The 16,846-nt window shown below is 31.6% G+C and overlaps 1 protein-coding gene across 3 annotated transcripts; it reads right to left on the bottom strand.

The window, feature by feature from the left end:
• Positions 1 to 8,054: 8,054 nt before the first annotated feature.
• LOC141668186 (uncharacterized) lies at positions 8,055 to 16,424 on the bottom strand. 3 transcript variants are annotated; one of them, XM_074474917.1, is made up of 13 exons: positions 16,274 to 16,423; positions 13,791 to 14,103; positions 13,618 to 13,695; positions 12,993 to 13,236; positions 11,259 to 12,080; positions 10,229 to 10,482; positions 9,924 to 10,127; positions 9,674 to 9,766; positions 8,924 to 9,259; positions 8,747 to 8,827; positions 8,606 to 8,650; positions 8,481 to 8,527; positions 8,055 to 8,335 (listed from the first exon to the last, which is right to left on the bottom strand). In XM_074474917.1, exons 2-13 carry the CDS (start codon positions 14,088 to 14,090, stop codon positions 8,296 to 8,298), a joined length of 2,544 nt encoding a protein of 847 aa, XP_074331018.1. In that variant the 5' UTR covers positions 14,091 to 14,103; positions 16,274 to 16,423; the 3' UTR covers positions 8,055 to 8,295. The 3 variants fall into 3 exon arrangements, with proteins under 3 accessions (XP_074331018.1, XP_074331019.1, XP_074331021.1); XM_074474918.1 differs by lacking the exon at positions 16,274 to 16,423 and adding an exon at positions 14,524 to 14,757; XM_074474920.1 differs by lacking the exons at positions 8,055 to 8,335; positions 8,481 to 8,527; positions 8,606 to 8,650; positions 8,747 to 8,827; positions 8,924 to 9,259 and adding an exon at positions 9,368 to 9,589 and having other exon boundaries at positions 16,274 to 16,424.
• Positions 16,425 to 16,846: the final 422 nt, after the last annotated feature.

Here is a 16,846-nt window from a genome sequence, read left to right as displayed (position 1 = left end):
GTGGTGATCATTCAAGACCTCCATCTTTCCATTAACGTAAAGCTTCTTATGGTAAACATACTGAACTACGAATTAAATATTATTTTTCGCATGGATCCTGCGGAGGGTTTCATTTTTTAAGATTTAAATTTACGTTTTCGTTGCGTTCATGTGCTAAAAACCCTTCAAAAATATCACTAGAGAACTTTGAGATATCGACATGTCAAAATATAACTAGAGAACTCTGAGATATCGACAAGTCAAAATATCACTAGAGAACTCTGAGATATCGACAAGTCAAAATATCACTAGAGAACTCAGAGTTATCGATAAGTCAAAGTGTAGACATGAAGTTGTGAGATCTCGACAAGACGAATTCTCTTATAGAGAACTCTGAGACTTCGATAAGTCAAAAAAAACTGTAGAGTGATTAAAGATCTCGATAAGCCAATATACTTATCGAGATGTCAAGTTCTCTATATGCCAAACTGGAGATCTCAAAGTTAAACTCAAAGTACAAAATGTAGACCAGTTCAATATCCAAGATTATCAATCAACAAATAATCTAATCAAGTTGGATTGACAAGTCTACAAAAATAGCTTGAAGAGTAGAAGATCAAAGCCCAAGATTAATTGGCAAAGTAAAAGTCGCAGGCGTGCAGGATTAGCAAAGATAGACTAAGTCATAAATAGAAAGATTGATTATCTAAAAATAGGGTTTAGTACATGTTGTTGCATGCTGTGTAATAACCAGTGTTTACTGTTCTATAAAGTAAACACTGAATGCTTTGTTTAGTGGTAACAATTTAGATCAGAAAAATCTTGTATTCTCTCAAGGAAGAAGCTAAGTTCTTTATCAACAAAGAGCCTAAAAATTTTGTAGAAAAACATTCTTAATTTTAATATAAAATTAAGTGAGTTTTGAAAGATTTTTGTCTACTGTTCTTGCTTGCTTTATTCCAGTATTAACACATTTCACTATAAGATTTAATTTACTTTGTTCATTATTATATGTGTGTGATAATTATACATAATCTATTATACAAAGTTAATTATATTAGAAGTCAGATAATTGTCAATTCATAAATTAAAATTGACATAATCTATTTAGTTCTTAACACATTGAAAAATAACTTAAATTTAATTGATCATTCTTATTTTCAAAACATAAAAAACTTTTGTTATTTTCTTCTAGTATATATATCAATAACTCTGAAATATACCATTAAAATTGAATCTTTTATTATTGATAAAGATAAAATCACATGTGTGTGTATGTATGTAAATTATTATTTATTATATTTTCGAGTAAATTATGTTAGTCTCGTTTATTTATATGCGAGATATCTTGATCATGTATATATCTAATTGTTATTTAGTAAATTACTCAAATAACATGTATTTATGATTATTCAACAATTATAATTATCTAATAAATAAATTACAATCATTTATATATCATAGTCGTAGTAGCATTGACAATCAAACAATATCTATTTTTACTCAACAGAGCATCAGTCATGGATGTGACATAAAAATCATTCATATATCGTAAAGACTAACTACTAATATTCAGAATATTTTTTTTTCAAGAATCTGAAGATAAAATTGTACTAATATCATCATTCAAAGTATTTCTTTTTATAGTAACTTGATAACATTGTATATTATTTTTCTAAAATTAAATATTTTCAATTTGATGGTCTTTTTTTAAATATTAGTTGAACTTGTTAATCTTTTCAAAATATCGACTAATATTAAATTTTTTTTATTTAGATAGTATAACATGGATTAAATCAAATAGTACAATACATTATAGTTTAAACCTTTTTTCAAATAATTCAAAATAGCTGTACAATATTTTCCAACACTAAATATTTTTTTGTAGATTTATTATTGCTAATTTTAAATATATTTTTTCCAAATTACTGAATTCTATAATTTTCAAATTTCTTATAAGTATATATATATATATGTATATGTTAAGTTTTATTGAGTTCTTCTTTTTAGTTGAGTACTGGAGTCAATATATGTTCTGCAAGTAAAATAGTATAAAAAATTTTGTAAAACGTATGATTTTATAGAACATGATGAGTTTGAGGAACTTATCTATTCACGTTGTAGAACACGTAAATATTCAAATTGCTGAATATTAATGATATAACACCATAACAAACATTTATATCATGTAATTTATTATTTTAGTTTTTAAATTATTAGAAACATTAAACCGGAATCATTAGATTGGATTGTAATATAAAAGTTAGGATTTTGGACTCCGGAACTCCAAAAAAAGTAGGGACTTTATTATATGTTTACTTATAATAACTATATCAAATTGAATAATATAAAATTTAGGATTTGTCTCACAAATATTTGAATATAAATATATCTTTAATTAAATAATACAATAAATAAACTATTTTTTTATAAAGAAGCTTCAAATGTCGTACCATTTTTCAAATAACATGTTAATTAAAATTATTAATTTTACTTTATAGTTGTAGTTTAATTTTTTCTAAGATAATGAGAAAAATAGGACTTTAGGAGCACCTCTTTATAAATTCACCATTATTGAATAAAATTTTAAATCTAATTATTTTAAAGTGAAACATTAATAAATAAATCGATTTAGTATATCTTCGTAGTTTTAACGAAGCTTGTGACATCTCATGTCAAATTTTGAATATATTTAAATATTGGGTCAAGTTTCAGATGTAATAATGTAAAACCGGCCATCTAGTAATTTTGATACAAAATATCAATTGACTTCATTGTATAAAGACCTCAAAAATTTTAATTGTTATTAATATAAGATATTATAAAATTTATCCTTATTGGTAAGATATTCTCGTCGAACTCATAATTTAAATTTCTTAAACCACGATAGTGATGATGTATTTTCGGTCGGGTCATGTAGTCAAATTTCAAGTATTTTTTTCAAAATGGGTAAAATTCTGATTTTGAAGCTAGTAATTTTGATACATATTATCAATTGACTTGTATCTATAAAGACCTCAAAGATATTAATTTTTAACAAAATAAGATATCACAAAAAAATTATTTGTTGATAAGATTTTCTAGTCGAACTCGTAATTTAAATTAGACCTAGGTAGTGATGTGGTATTTACGGATAGGTCAATTAGTCAAATTTCGAGTATTTTTTGAAAAATGGGTCAAGTTCTAATTTTGAATTCGAAATAAATCGAAATACGCTAATTATAACTTATCTAAATATGTAGTACACATAAATATTATATATATAAGTGTATCTCTTTTCAACATATAAAAAAATTAATTATAAGTACAATTTTATTTTTTATGAAAAATATATTTTAAAAATGTATGTGACGTACTTTTCAAATTAAAAATTATGTAATAAATAAGGGAATGATCCGTTTATGTATTATGCTTAACTTTATATCTCAAATTCAATTGTTCAAAACTAACTGTACAGATATTTTAGTAATCATGTTTAAAGTTAAATAAATTGTCGCTATTTACGACACTCACATATTATGTGTATAATAAAAAGCTTAAGTAACCGTGTGGTGTATTGGTAGGGTGATGTGCAATCTCATGAATATTATTCTCATGTTCTCTTATTATATATGGACGATATTGTATAAGTATTTGATATAAACAAAAAGAGTACACCAATGTTATTGTTTTACACTCGAGCCTCGTTTGTTTCGATGTAACCGGACTACGTAACTTAAAGTTCCTTAGATTTAAAATGAGTTACTGTGTTTGGTTTGTTGTATTTTAAAATGGACAAGGGAACTTCAAGTTTCATGGTTTTTGTAGTCACCACAAAATAGGGGAAGTTAGTTACCAAGCTCCACCATGGTCACCACAAGTTACATAGTTATTTAATATAAAACCATTAATTACTTACCAAAATTAACTACGTAACCTTGATAAGTGGATTTTATATCCACTTGGAACGCTTTATTACAAGCTTAAATTGGTGTTTTGGACTCAAGTTGTTGGTATTTTGATGTGTTTTTGTTGTTATTGCATTCCAGGTATCAGTTAAATGAAGAAATGATCTTTTAAAGGTAATATGATGAAAAGTGATCATATTTGGAATCCTAGGCCATTGTCAAGTTGTAGAGAATCTCGTTAGCTTCGTGTGGGTAGTTGAATCGCCTAATTCTGACGAGTAGAACTCAAGTTATGGCCAAAACAAGATTTATGAGAATTTTTCCAAAAAGGCTGCAGGCGCCCGCCTGCTGGTGGAGGCGGTCGCGTGCTGATGTGCGGCTGACTTCGCTGATTTCGCTGAAAAGCCTTTTTTGAGTAGAATTTGACGATTTTAAGGGTCCAGGTCCAATATGGGCTTATATATACTTAAAAAAAGGGTTCTCATCATCCGGGAAGATTGGGATACCAAGGAGAAGACCTAGAAGCACAAAACAACTCCGAAAAAGAAGATCTTATTTTCAACTTGTGATTCTTTTAATTAGTTGTAATTTTGGATGCTCGTTTTTGTTCTTGTTGAACCTAGATCTCGTTTATTTGTACTTTGATTATTATTCAGTTTATTAAGACTTTGTTTTATACCATGCTTTAATTGGAACCCATGAAGACGATGAGTTCAATTATGGGCTAATCGTTTTCATGGGATTCTAGCGGATTTACTTATGGATTTCACTAGTTAATTGTTTTGATATCTTGGTATGTGGTGATTGTATAATATCCTAGTATTGGTTGTGCTTATTCGTCTTATGTGCGTAGCTAACATATAAGATAGCATGTTAATCTCTATTGAATCGACAGTGAATATAGAGGTTTAGAACTTGACATGCTAGCATAGGTTCATGTATTGTATGCATGATTAGTGGGTAACTCTAACCAATTTACTTGCCCTATGTAATCATTATGGATAACTTGTGCTTAAACCGTTATGTTGTCAAATTCTATAGACATATAGGGTCTCAATATAATTGGTGTCTATTTAGCTTCTATCTCGTTTGTGGATTTCTAGTAGAATGGTACTCGTGCAACGAAAGTTGGCGTTTATCAGTTTCTGTTATATGATTAGTGTCATCACCATCACATGCTAAGGTTAAGAACGAAAAGGCTATTGAATGAAGTAGTAATGAAGTTAGAATCTCATGTTTGTCATATATATTAATTCAACCTCAATTCTCTTAGTTAATGTTATTTAGTACAATCTCTTAGTTTAATAAAAATCCAATTTGTTATTTGTCTTAGCATTGAGCGATAGCCATACATTGTTGCATATATAGGTGCATAAATTGAACTTAACCTAAACCAGTCTCTGTGGGAACGAATCTGATATATATCTTATACTACTTGCGAACACGTATACTTGCGTGATTTATTTAGCGCGTGCTTTGCGCCTAACAAACCTCTAGTTACACATTAATAAACCAAACACGTATACTTTAATTACCTTGGAACTTGTAGTTGTAACTTAGTTACGGGGAAGTTGAAGTTCCCGTGTAATTATAAAAGTTGATGAAACATATGAGGCCTCAATTATCACTTGATTTACAAAAGTTATTTTACAATACCTTAAACATTCAATCTTTAATTTAGTATTCATTTTACGTCCAAATTTTGGGTATTGATATGAAATAATAGTTCATCATATTTAATATTTTTCTTTTAATTCAAATATTTATTATTTTTCTAATCCCAAAATTTGGATGCCAATCCAAAAACCAGTTCAAATGTCATATACTATTTTATATACTATCATTCAATAAAATATTGTGCCCGTTTGGGAAATCTTAAAATAAGTAACTTATGACTTAAAATGCATAAGTTACTTATAAGTGATAAATAGATGAAAACTTATAAGTTATATAAGTGTTTGGATAGTTTATTTATAAGTCAAAATATTTTTTACTTAAATGAAATATAATAAATAATTTTTAAACATAATTATCTAAATTTGTGAATTTTAAATTCAAATAATATATATAAACATATATTTAAAACTAAAATTTAATAAAAAAAATAAAAAATCAAAATAAATTGGGAAAAAGTACGTTGTTACTAACATATAACTTATTAGTTTATAAGTTGTAAATCCAACTTATAAGTTGGGTCGACAAACACTCGTCGATAAGTACTTACGGGCTTATAACCTAATAAGCTACTTATTTGGGTTACCCAAACAGGCCATAATTGTATATTAAGCTACTTATGTGCTGTTTTGATAAAAATTTGCAGGTTGAAGGTTCAGTCTAATATATTTCGGTAGACATTGAATTCAAAAATATTGAGTAAAACTAAGACTAAAATTAAAAGAAGAAAAGAGTTGGTGATGAGAAAAATTCAAATATATGATGAAAATGGCGGTTGGAATTATATAATAAACCTTGGTAACCCACTTGATAATAATTTGATTACACAAATGAACAAGTGTAACTTAACAATACATCAGAACCCATGTTAATTACGCACTTTGCCTACTAATAAAAGTATAAGAGAATTGTATAGTTGAATGGATAGTGTTAGTGTGTGATGTCTCTCATCCCTCCTTCATATATTTACATACTCGTTCTTAATTTAAGTCACTTCTATCTTTAATCCATGATGCTATTTTTCTCACCCAACTCATGCACGTTACTAATTTCCCAGTTGATGAACAATAAGTCCTATTCTTTGAGATTGTTATTGACTTGGTTATAAGTCGGTGACTTCATATTCAGCATCATAGTATATATGTGTCCATACTTTTCATGACCTTATACTTCTAGTCACGTTAAATGTCATTACATCATGTTTAAATACTCAGCAATATGAACAAGATGTTGAAATTTCCCATGCCTCCACGAAGATGTTCAATATGTTCACGAAAACACATGTTCAATATGTTCAATATGTTCACGAATGAATCTTAGAGCAGGATGTCCGTGAGCATGAAGTTCTTTAGGGGTATGACTAATATTGGAGACCTCCTTATGTTCTAAATGAGTGTCCTCCCCGGGTATGTGAGGTGAATTTGATATATAATTTCGAGAATTTTGGAATAATCATATACTTTGCACCCCAAAATTTTGAAATAGATGTTTATAGTTACTCCCCGAGGTCGACCTTAGGGCTTTTCCCAAAATATATATTAAAAAACGTCAAATTGTATATGGAAATAATATATTATTACGTATTTTGCAATATATTTTATATTTTTGGAATCATTAATATTTTTTATGAAACATGTGTAATTAAAAAATTTTAAAAACATCTATAATTTATGATCAAAAATTGTTTTTTGTATATATTTCCTGTTAGATGTGTTTTAGCTTAGCTTTGAGTAATGTATGGGCCTTTATCACCAGTTTTCCAAGAAAACTTTTCTTAGAAAATAGAAAATTTTGAATATGTGTTCATCTTGCATATTTTTTAAAATGAAAACTAGGAAAATGGAAAATAATTTTATTTTATATTATTTCCTAATCTAAACCCATGTTCTAACCTTAATATACACACTTATACTATTTCTTTTATGTAAGATATGCATAATATATTAATATACTGTTTTTTATGAATTATACATGAATACATCAATATTATTAATAGTAATAGAATTAATATTAATATATTTATTTTTAAACAAAGACAAAACAAACTCACATATAATTTGAAAGTTTTATATTAGCAAAGTAGTCATAAATAAATTGTTAACATAATTAAATATAAAAGATAGATGATATATAATTCAAATATTGAAAACTATATAAATATAATTAAATAATTTTTAAAAAAAATCATAATATAATTTTTGTTGACAATAACATTATTTACAATTGTTTATTGATTACATAAAAGAATTATATATTATAATTCTAAATTGAGAAGTGCTCATATATATTTTTTACTTTTTTGTTTAAGTTAATTTGAAACATATTTTCTCATTTTTCAATAATTTTTTCAGAAATAGAAATTTTAGAAAATTTTAGAAAATTGAAAAAATAATTCTGTAAGTAAACAGCCCCTAAAGCTGAGCTGTTTTTCACATTTTATTTATTAAATAGTGGATTTCCAAGTAGGCTTATCAACCTATAATATAAATCAAAATTTATAGTATAAACCAAGCATGCAAAGATAAACGCACAGGGGCGCTTGCCTAACAAAAGAATGTTCAATACAAAACTAACATTAATGTGCATTTCTTAAAAAAACTAAAAATCAGGAATTTTCAGGTCTAAAAAGCTTTTCTTTTAAGTGGGCTTGGACAGAAGGACATTTTCCCACAAGTTTCTACTCATGTCTAGCTGAACATCTAACAAATCCCCATATGCTAGAAATCAAAAACTAACAGTACTGTGTATTTCTAGATCATCGTTTCCGGGAAGCAGGCGTCCTCTTCATTTTATTCCTGTGAACAAATCATGCAAAATAGTAACAGATATCATCAATATTAATGTAATGTGAAATGAAGCTCTACTTAATTAGATACAAATAGGAAAGCAAGCTGATAAGTGGGGTTGGTAGATATCAAATTTACTTAATGGAGAGCGAACCTTAGAGGTGGAGCTTGAACCATCTTATTTCTTTTACTTGATCGAGTCTGCAATTGGAATTATTAGAGACATAGAGTTCAGTAATGAAGAAATTAAAGAGTGAACTTAAAGCAAAGAACACTGACCTGTCGCTGCAGTTCATCCTCAGAGGGATCAGGGGTATCTGCAACCTATTAAGGAGCATAATCAGTGGTTATATAAAGTTACATACATGTACTTCATTATTTACTGATTTAATATCCAAAAGTATTAAATGGGTTACTTACTGAGTTCTGACAAAATGTTATATCATGTCCTAGCTGCTGTGGTAAACCCCTGGAAGCACTAGGTCCAGCACCAACCACATCCTACCAGGATGATACCAGGCAAGTAAAAGATTCAGAAATATTACATTTACTAACATATGACTGTATTTTTGACCAGGAGCTAACATATCAACTTACAATACTAGAATTCTGCTTGTCCTGGGTTTTCTGCATGGAGGATATCATTACCATCATAGTAGACATCTGTGTTGCCATCTGAGCACATGTCTGCTCCATAACTGCCATTTTCTCCTTCATCTCACGTACCTCCGAATTAGCCTCCGACACCATCCTTAATGCCTCAGCACGAGTAGGCATTGGTCCTTTAGATTTTGAACGGGACAAATCCGACCTATTTGTAACCACCTGAGCATGCTTATCTTGTGCCATCATTTCTGTGAAGTTCTCTTCCTTATCTTGTTGGCTGTTACATGAGGTATCATGCTGCTGCGCACTGTTGTCTTGGAGTTGAGACTGCAATGAATATCCAAAGTCTCAATGAGACAGGCTTTTAGGTCAAACGTAGATTAAATACTGAATATACGATCACAGCGGCTGAGGCTTTATTCATAGCCTGCCCATCATTGCGAGAGCGAGTTAAAACATGTAGTTCAGACCGCGATGGCTACCTCCCATCCGGTCATTGTACATGCTATATTTACGAGTTATCAGAAAACATAAACATACAAATAAGAGTACGAAATATGAGGTACCCCGTATCTTACATTCTGCTGTCCCAAGTAAAAAGGTAGGATAAGACGGGAAGAAATAACAGTGATGACCAATCCTATCCTTTTTCCTTATCTGAAATAGCACTGGTAGGATGAGGTGTACCTCATGTACTCTATATAAATACATGCTATTTTAAGTTCTAAAAACTGGCAGTACCTGCTCCTGACGTAGACGTGCAAAGCTCTTAGAGCCTGTTGCATGGTCAGACTTATATTGTGCACGATTTGCTTTATTCCGAGCACTGCGTTCCTAGCAAAATGCACATATATTATCATAATCAGCTTCTATTAAGCACTAAAATAATAGCAGAAAGGACCTCAATTACCCATAAACTACACATGAAACATGGTAATGTTCAGTCCTCAAAAAACAGGATGATATTATTACAGTATTATCCAGAACATACTTGCCCTTCTGCAGAGCTCCAGTAGGAGACAAGCGCCACCCACTGATCTAGAGGGACCCTCTCGTCACGGTCAGCTATTCGTTCTTCATCAGTTGCATGAATGTTGTAATGGGCAATCTTTAACTTAGCTTTCCAATCTTTCCATTTTCTGCTGAGGGACTTCAGGACCCAATCTTTACATATAGTGTCGATGTCAAATTTTGACTACATAACAGAGAGAGTTCTCTTATTTACAGGATAAAAATAAATACTTTCCACAAAAGGCTGCGTTGACTAAAGATAAAGATGCTATGACCTCTAAATACCTGAACTTGCTGCCACATCTTTTCCTTGTTTGCCTCAGGCACTGCCCTCCAGTCAGCATATATAAGTGGTGCGGTAAGCCCATCCCGTGCCACAGTGCCCAGAAAACTTATTAGCTTAGATGCTTCGTCGCCAACAGGCTGGCCTGACTCGTTAATGGTAACGTATATACGTTTTCCATCTCTATTCCACAGCTTAAGGCAACGCGTGGGTCCACGGGTACGAGCATGCCTCCTTTTGCTAGTTGAAGTAATGCCTAGATGAATGATAATATTAAGAGTTTACTTTATTGTAAACTAAGCAGGTTAATCAAAATCAAATACAATAAACCCAGCATAGGCTCCTTCTTTTAGCTAATTTATTTATGATGCCAACTAAAAGTAATAATATCATAACACCACATGGAGGAAGAGTGCCAGCCAATGGAGAAACAACAGGTGCAGCTACCTTAAATGGATTTGGTTTCATTCAACTCGTTAAGATTCATGTTGACATCATTAATTAGTTTGTAGTACCTGGTTCTTAAAGACCTTAAAACTTACTACAGAAATCAAACACATGTTCAGTATTTTAAAAGAATAAATCACAATATACAAAAGAAACTGTTAAGGCATGAATAAGTTTTATAGCTTATACTGTATATTTCTCATGAAAATCACATGTTACTACATCTGTCCATCAGGATATCCTCTCTTCGAATGCCTTCATTTAGCACTTGAAGTTTTCAACATCTGACATCTTCATCTGATTCTCAAAGACAATTGAGAAAGAGAACACAGATTTATTTTTGAGTAATGAGTATAACATATTATTAAAAAGGCTTAGTAATGGAACTCGGGAGTCATATTAATTGCACTATGCCTGACATGAAAACAAGCTTAACTTAAATGTTGAGCTTTAATAGCAAATTAGGAATAATGAAACCATAAGATTTGAAAAAAAAAATTAATTTTGTGAACAAAAAAGGAAACAGAAAGCACAACAGTATAAACTAGGACAAATTTCAATTTTTACTCATGGAAAGAACAGTACCATTTTGAACCTCTGGTTGCTGCTCGGGAGCCTCCGACTGGCTAGAGCTACTGTCAGGCTGTTGCACTGAAGGCCTTGGCTGGTTGGAGCTTGTGTTGTGTTGTACCGAAGCTTGTACTCGGTTGGAGCTTGTATCAGGCTGTGGTAGCAAAGAATACGGTTGGTTACAGCTTTGCTGAGGCTGAGTTTTCTGTCTGTTTAACTGATCTTGGAGCTGGCAGGAAGTGATGGGATTATCTGAACCCACTGGATATCTTTGGTCAAGTTTCCTCTGTCTTACTTTAGTTGCAGTAAGAGGTTGATCACTATCGACTATAGGGAATTGTTGGGACTGAACATGGATATGGTCCACCAAATTATCCAGCATGCGGACAGAGTTGTCAGTATCTGAATCCACTGCATAGCCATCAATATGTCCCTGTTTTCTATGCCTCATGTTAAATTCTACAGGATGCGTAATTCTTTGGTTGTTATTTAACAAGGCCTGATGATGCTGCTCCTGATATATAGAGTTGTCAGTATCCTGACCCACTGGAATCCCATGCGTATGTTTGTTTTGTCCTCTATCTACTTCTCGTTCCCTATCGAGCCAGCTCAGGCTAGGAAACGGATGTTGCTTTTGGGGAGGATTCTGCCGTGGCCTATCACTTGTCGGAGGACCAGGAGGTTTCTGTATCTGGCTGCCAGTCAAGGATGGACATCCGGAATGTAATTGATGTGGGCCAATGTGACTCTGCAACTGGCAGGTAGAGTTATTAGTGCATGAACCATCTTTACATTCTTTACCACGCACGCTTTGAGGAGGCTGTGAGTGTGAAGATCCTTCACCAGGAGAAAAGAACAAAATAAATAAATCTTGTTGACTTATTGCATAAGAAAGTGCATCATGTGAGAAGTCAAGAGTAATGGCAAGTGGCTGCTAGTTCCAAGAAATAAGCAATCCTCTATTAAAAAGTTACGTGGATAAGAAATTTGTCTGAAAAAAAATACTAATTCTTCACACTTAATGGAACACCGGTTTGAGCACATCTAAATCCATAGCTGATATCTTGTCCATCTTGTTATTTAGGCATTACAAGAAGTAAGTGGAACACAACTTAGTAGTTACTAGTTAGTACATTTCTATGCCTGCTTCTGGAAGTGGTGATATACTGTTTCTTTCTAAAGTTACGAGGCATTTGGCCATATAGAAGATACCCACTTCCGCACATAAGTAACCAGTGACAACAAAGTGATCCCACCTTGTGTAAAATGAAAAATAAAAATACACATGAGAACAGAACATATGTTAACAACATTTGCTTTGTTCCCAACAATTATTATTGATTACAAGATACATGAGAGACTGTGCTATGTTAGTATATATGGTCATATATTTTTTAAAAATATATTAGCCTGCAAACTCTACAAACTAGATAAAAAAATATATCAGTGGAACACCCTGTCATACTACTACAAATCACCAATTATGGCAGTACAAATCACCTCATTATAGAAAAAATAAGTTTAAGCATTGGATTATGCGTATTGGCTGGTTGTGATGAGGTTGAATTTCTTTTGTATTTGAACACACAGAGACTTGTATATGAGCACGCACACGCACCGACACAACAAAATACATATAGATCTATTTAACTTTAACTGTTTGGTAAGGTGAGGTGATAAGAATGAAAAGCACAAAAGCACAGTGAATAATGGATGAACTGAGATTTAACCCAATTGTAGGAGCCTAACCTTTAACAGTTCGAGCTGGGTCCACAAACAACTTAGCTTCAGTCCAAAACCTCATAAAATTTGTCTTCACCCGCTTCATGAGCTCTAAGACATAAGCACCTTTTTTATTGTACTTGGAGCAATTCTCCCAAATGAGTTGTACATCTTTAAACACACCCTCTGAATTCACATACTTGACACCATCTTCTAAGTTCTTGCGTATTGTACCAAAATCCATAGGCGTATCAATGATATCATAATAATCCTTGTTCAAGACCCAGCCCAAAATTAAATAAAAGAAAATATATAGATTAGTCCATTGAAGCATTTCATCAAAGAGTTGATTATAGAACATGAGATAATGCTTTCTGACTGGAAGGTAGAAACTGTTAATATTCCATAACATGAAGTATTTCCGGAAAAAATACTTATGAAAAAGAATTATAATATCAGGCAACTGGTCATAAAAATTAAACAATAAGAGGCAACAGATTTCTGAAGAAACACAATTATTCAAGATATCAAATCTAATTTCCAATAAAAATATCATGATGACAAAAAAAACAATCTACACTAGAACAGGATTCACAAAAGCATTCAAGGCCTGAGCTGCAAAAGTATGAATTACAAAGCAACCGATACTTACAGGAATTCCCAGCAAATCAGCATCCACTGGAACGTTGAAAGGCTGTGCTGCATCTGATTTCATAATTATCTTAATCACCTACATGGAAGACAATGACCACATATGTACCAAAAGACTAGTTTAATCAATAAGACAACATAAAACATTAAGAAAATATATAATCTGTAGCATACCAACAGGGCAGCACTCAGTTCTTCTTCGTCATATCGAGGATCCTGGTGCGGTAATCTTGATTCTTCTTGGAAAGTCCTATTGCCTAATGATTTCACATTTTCTGCACTTTTTTCATTAACTAGTTTTTCCACACATAAATGCCGCTTCCCCATGCTAAAATCAGTGTGCGGTGTTTGAGTATTAATGTCATAGTCAAGTTCCACATGAACATCATCCTGAGAGTTAATTTCCGAATCACTTTCAACCATCAGAAGGGATTTATTTTGCCTTGGCTTCCCCTTTCCACGCTTCCGCTTCATTGTTAAGCTACCACTAAAACCGAAAAACATAAAATTAGAAGGAAAGCTTGGGTTAACTTTAATTAAATTCTTAACTATATTTTTCCTTGTCAAATCTTAGTTTATGCTACATTTTTATTGGTAGGATAGTTTACAATACACAAGTATGCAAAACAAACTAACAGCTCGAAACCTGAACCAAAAAGTACAAGATGTAGAGGCGCATAATTACATTACTAACATTTTTACTTGATTCGATGATGACAAATTTTACATAATAACATAATTATAGTTATAACTTGTAGTGGCAAATTATATTTAGGGAGTTGGTCCTGGGAATATAATGCAAAATCATCTCACACATATAATATGCTGAACTTCCAAACAGAATATGTGCAAAATAATGTCACAACCTTCTGCACATATTTTGTGCACCGAGGGAAAACCATTTTACCTAGATTAGCTCCAAAACATACAGCATGTGCGCAGTTTGGAGCTCCAACTTTTTCCAGGCTCATTAAGCTTCCTTAGTCAACATGCAGCTATTAAGTTATCGTATTGCGCCTTGTATATAATGTTAATACAAGTTTAATTATTGTACTGAGAGCAGATTAATGTCTATGGGAAACATCAAGTAGCCCAATTCAGTGACTACTTTTGTTCCGTAATTACTGCTCATTCTGCTGTATTACTTATTTACTTTATTATTACATTATTAATATGCAAATTTGGAACAAAATAGATTGTTTCCTAGGTACTTTTATCCCAACAAAACAGGAGGAGACCAAACCTAGGAAGTATAAACAAGTTATTTTTTAATTACAGAATAATATGACATGAGCCAAGAAATATCTAAAGGGCAATTGCATGCTTGTTTCAGCTACAGGACTACTTGATACCCAGATAACTATTTTACACTTTAATAAATGTACTTTATACTTACGAATATAATATATATATATATGTGTGTGTGTGTGTGTGTGAATATTTTAGTAATAATGTTTGCTACATCCGTATTTTACACCAATTAATCATTCTGAGGACTTTCCCACTAATTCAAATAATCGTTATAACTATTAAGGTACCCTAAGTGATTCAAACCAATTTCCAACTTTACAAAACTTTCTACAACACAAGTTGTTTAGGCCTCCTCATTTTCGTTGGTACACTACAGATCCCACCTGTATACAGCAGCTAAACTGAAGGAGTCCAGCGATGACACTGTTTCCGTTATATACTTTATTAAAAAATTACATCAGCAACAAATTTTTTATTAGCTTATCTAATAAATTTTTGTGACCTTACAAATCAGCAACAAGAAAGAAAACAGAAAATATGTAAATCACACTTTTTTGAATTTCTAAGAAACTCAAAGCAAACTGATAATAACATCCCAGAAAATTCTAGAGAATACAATCCCAAATAAGAAGCTAACTCTGAGCAGAAAAGTGATCACATTCCAAGTTAAAACCGCTTATCACACATTGCGCTAAGTTTCAAAAATACATGACCCAGAAATTAAATTGAAGTGTACCTATTTATTTCCAGCCCAACCATTGACAGTTCTCGTAACAAGAACTGGCTAACATCATAACAAATTTTCAGGCCAAACCCACAAAAAGGTTCCCAATAACAGCTTTATGTTCTTAACAAACAGAGGAGATTAAAAACTACCAATCAGAAAACGAAAACATCAAATGCAAACCCCCCCTTTCCTCATTGAAGTAAACGATCGACAGCTAAAACCTAAATACTAGGTGAGCATTTAATTTTACAGTCAATTACTGATTTAATTTACCAAACAAAACCTTCATAACGGAGTCCAAGACCTCCATAATCCCTTAAAATGTACAATCGCAAATTCTTTCAAAAAATTAAGTGTTTTTCATTTTTTTCGATAACCAACACCCAAACATATCGTTTAGCTACCATAACTCAACAAACAAAACAAACCCATCACACAAAAACTAAAAAGATTCAATTTTTACCATCAATAACAATAAGATCACCAACAATCACAGAAAAAATCAAGAAATGCATGTAAATCAGCATAAATCATGACCCAACAACAATTCAAGTGAAATTAATTAAAAATACTGTAAACCCATCATAAAAAAACTAAAAAGATTCAATCTTTACTATCAAGAACAATAAGATCACCAACAATCACAGCAAAAATCAAGTAAAGTTTCAAGAAGACTGACCTTTTGTATGTTTGAAGACTGAAAGTTGAAGTGTGGCAAAAGAGGGCCTAGGTTAAGTAAAGTCGTCACTTGAGGCTGGCTAATTCGGTTATTATACTAATTATCTAGGGGTATAATTGTCCTTTTGAAGAAAAAATAGAATTTTATTTGTTTTCCGGAACCATTTGTCGACAGAGTTGTACAATTGTCGTTGTTTCTTGGCTTTTGTCACAACTGCGATGCATAAGATATTTAAAGTTATTTTGTGTACACAAATTTGATTGATTTACTTGAAGAAACAATTACTCCCTCGGTCCCGGTAGGTTTTTAACATTGGAAATGAAGAGTTCGACACGCATTTTAAAACTCTTATTTAGTATATTCCATAACTTATTTTTTAAGATTTTTTTTTTGAATAAAAATTTAATGTTTGAACTTTTATTCAGAAAAAGAAAATTTTAAAAATAAGTTATGGAACTATACTAAATAAGAGTCTTAAAATACGTGCCAAACTTTTAATTTGAAACGATAAGTACCTAGTGGAACGGAGGGAGTATGTTATTTGAGGTGAACTGGCCACAAACTGCGTTGAGA

Source organism: Apium graveolens, chromosome 6 (genome assembly GCF_009905375.1).
Source record: "Apium graveolens cultivar Ventura chromosome 6, ASM990537v1, whole genome shotgun sequence".
In the NCBI taxonomy this organism is placed as follows: Eukaryota; Viridiplantae; Streptophyta; class Magnoliopsida; order Apiales; family Apiaceae; genus Apium; species Apium graveolens.
This window is presented reverse-complemented; position numbering and strand designations above follow the sequence as displayed.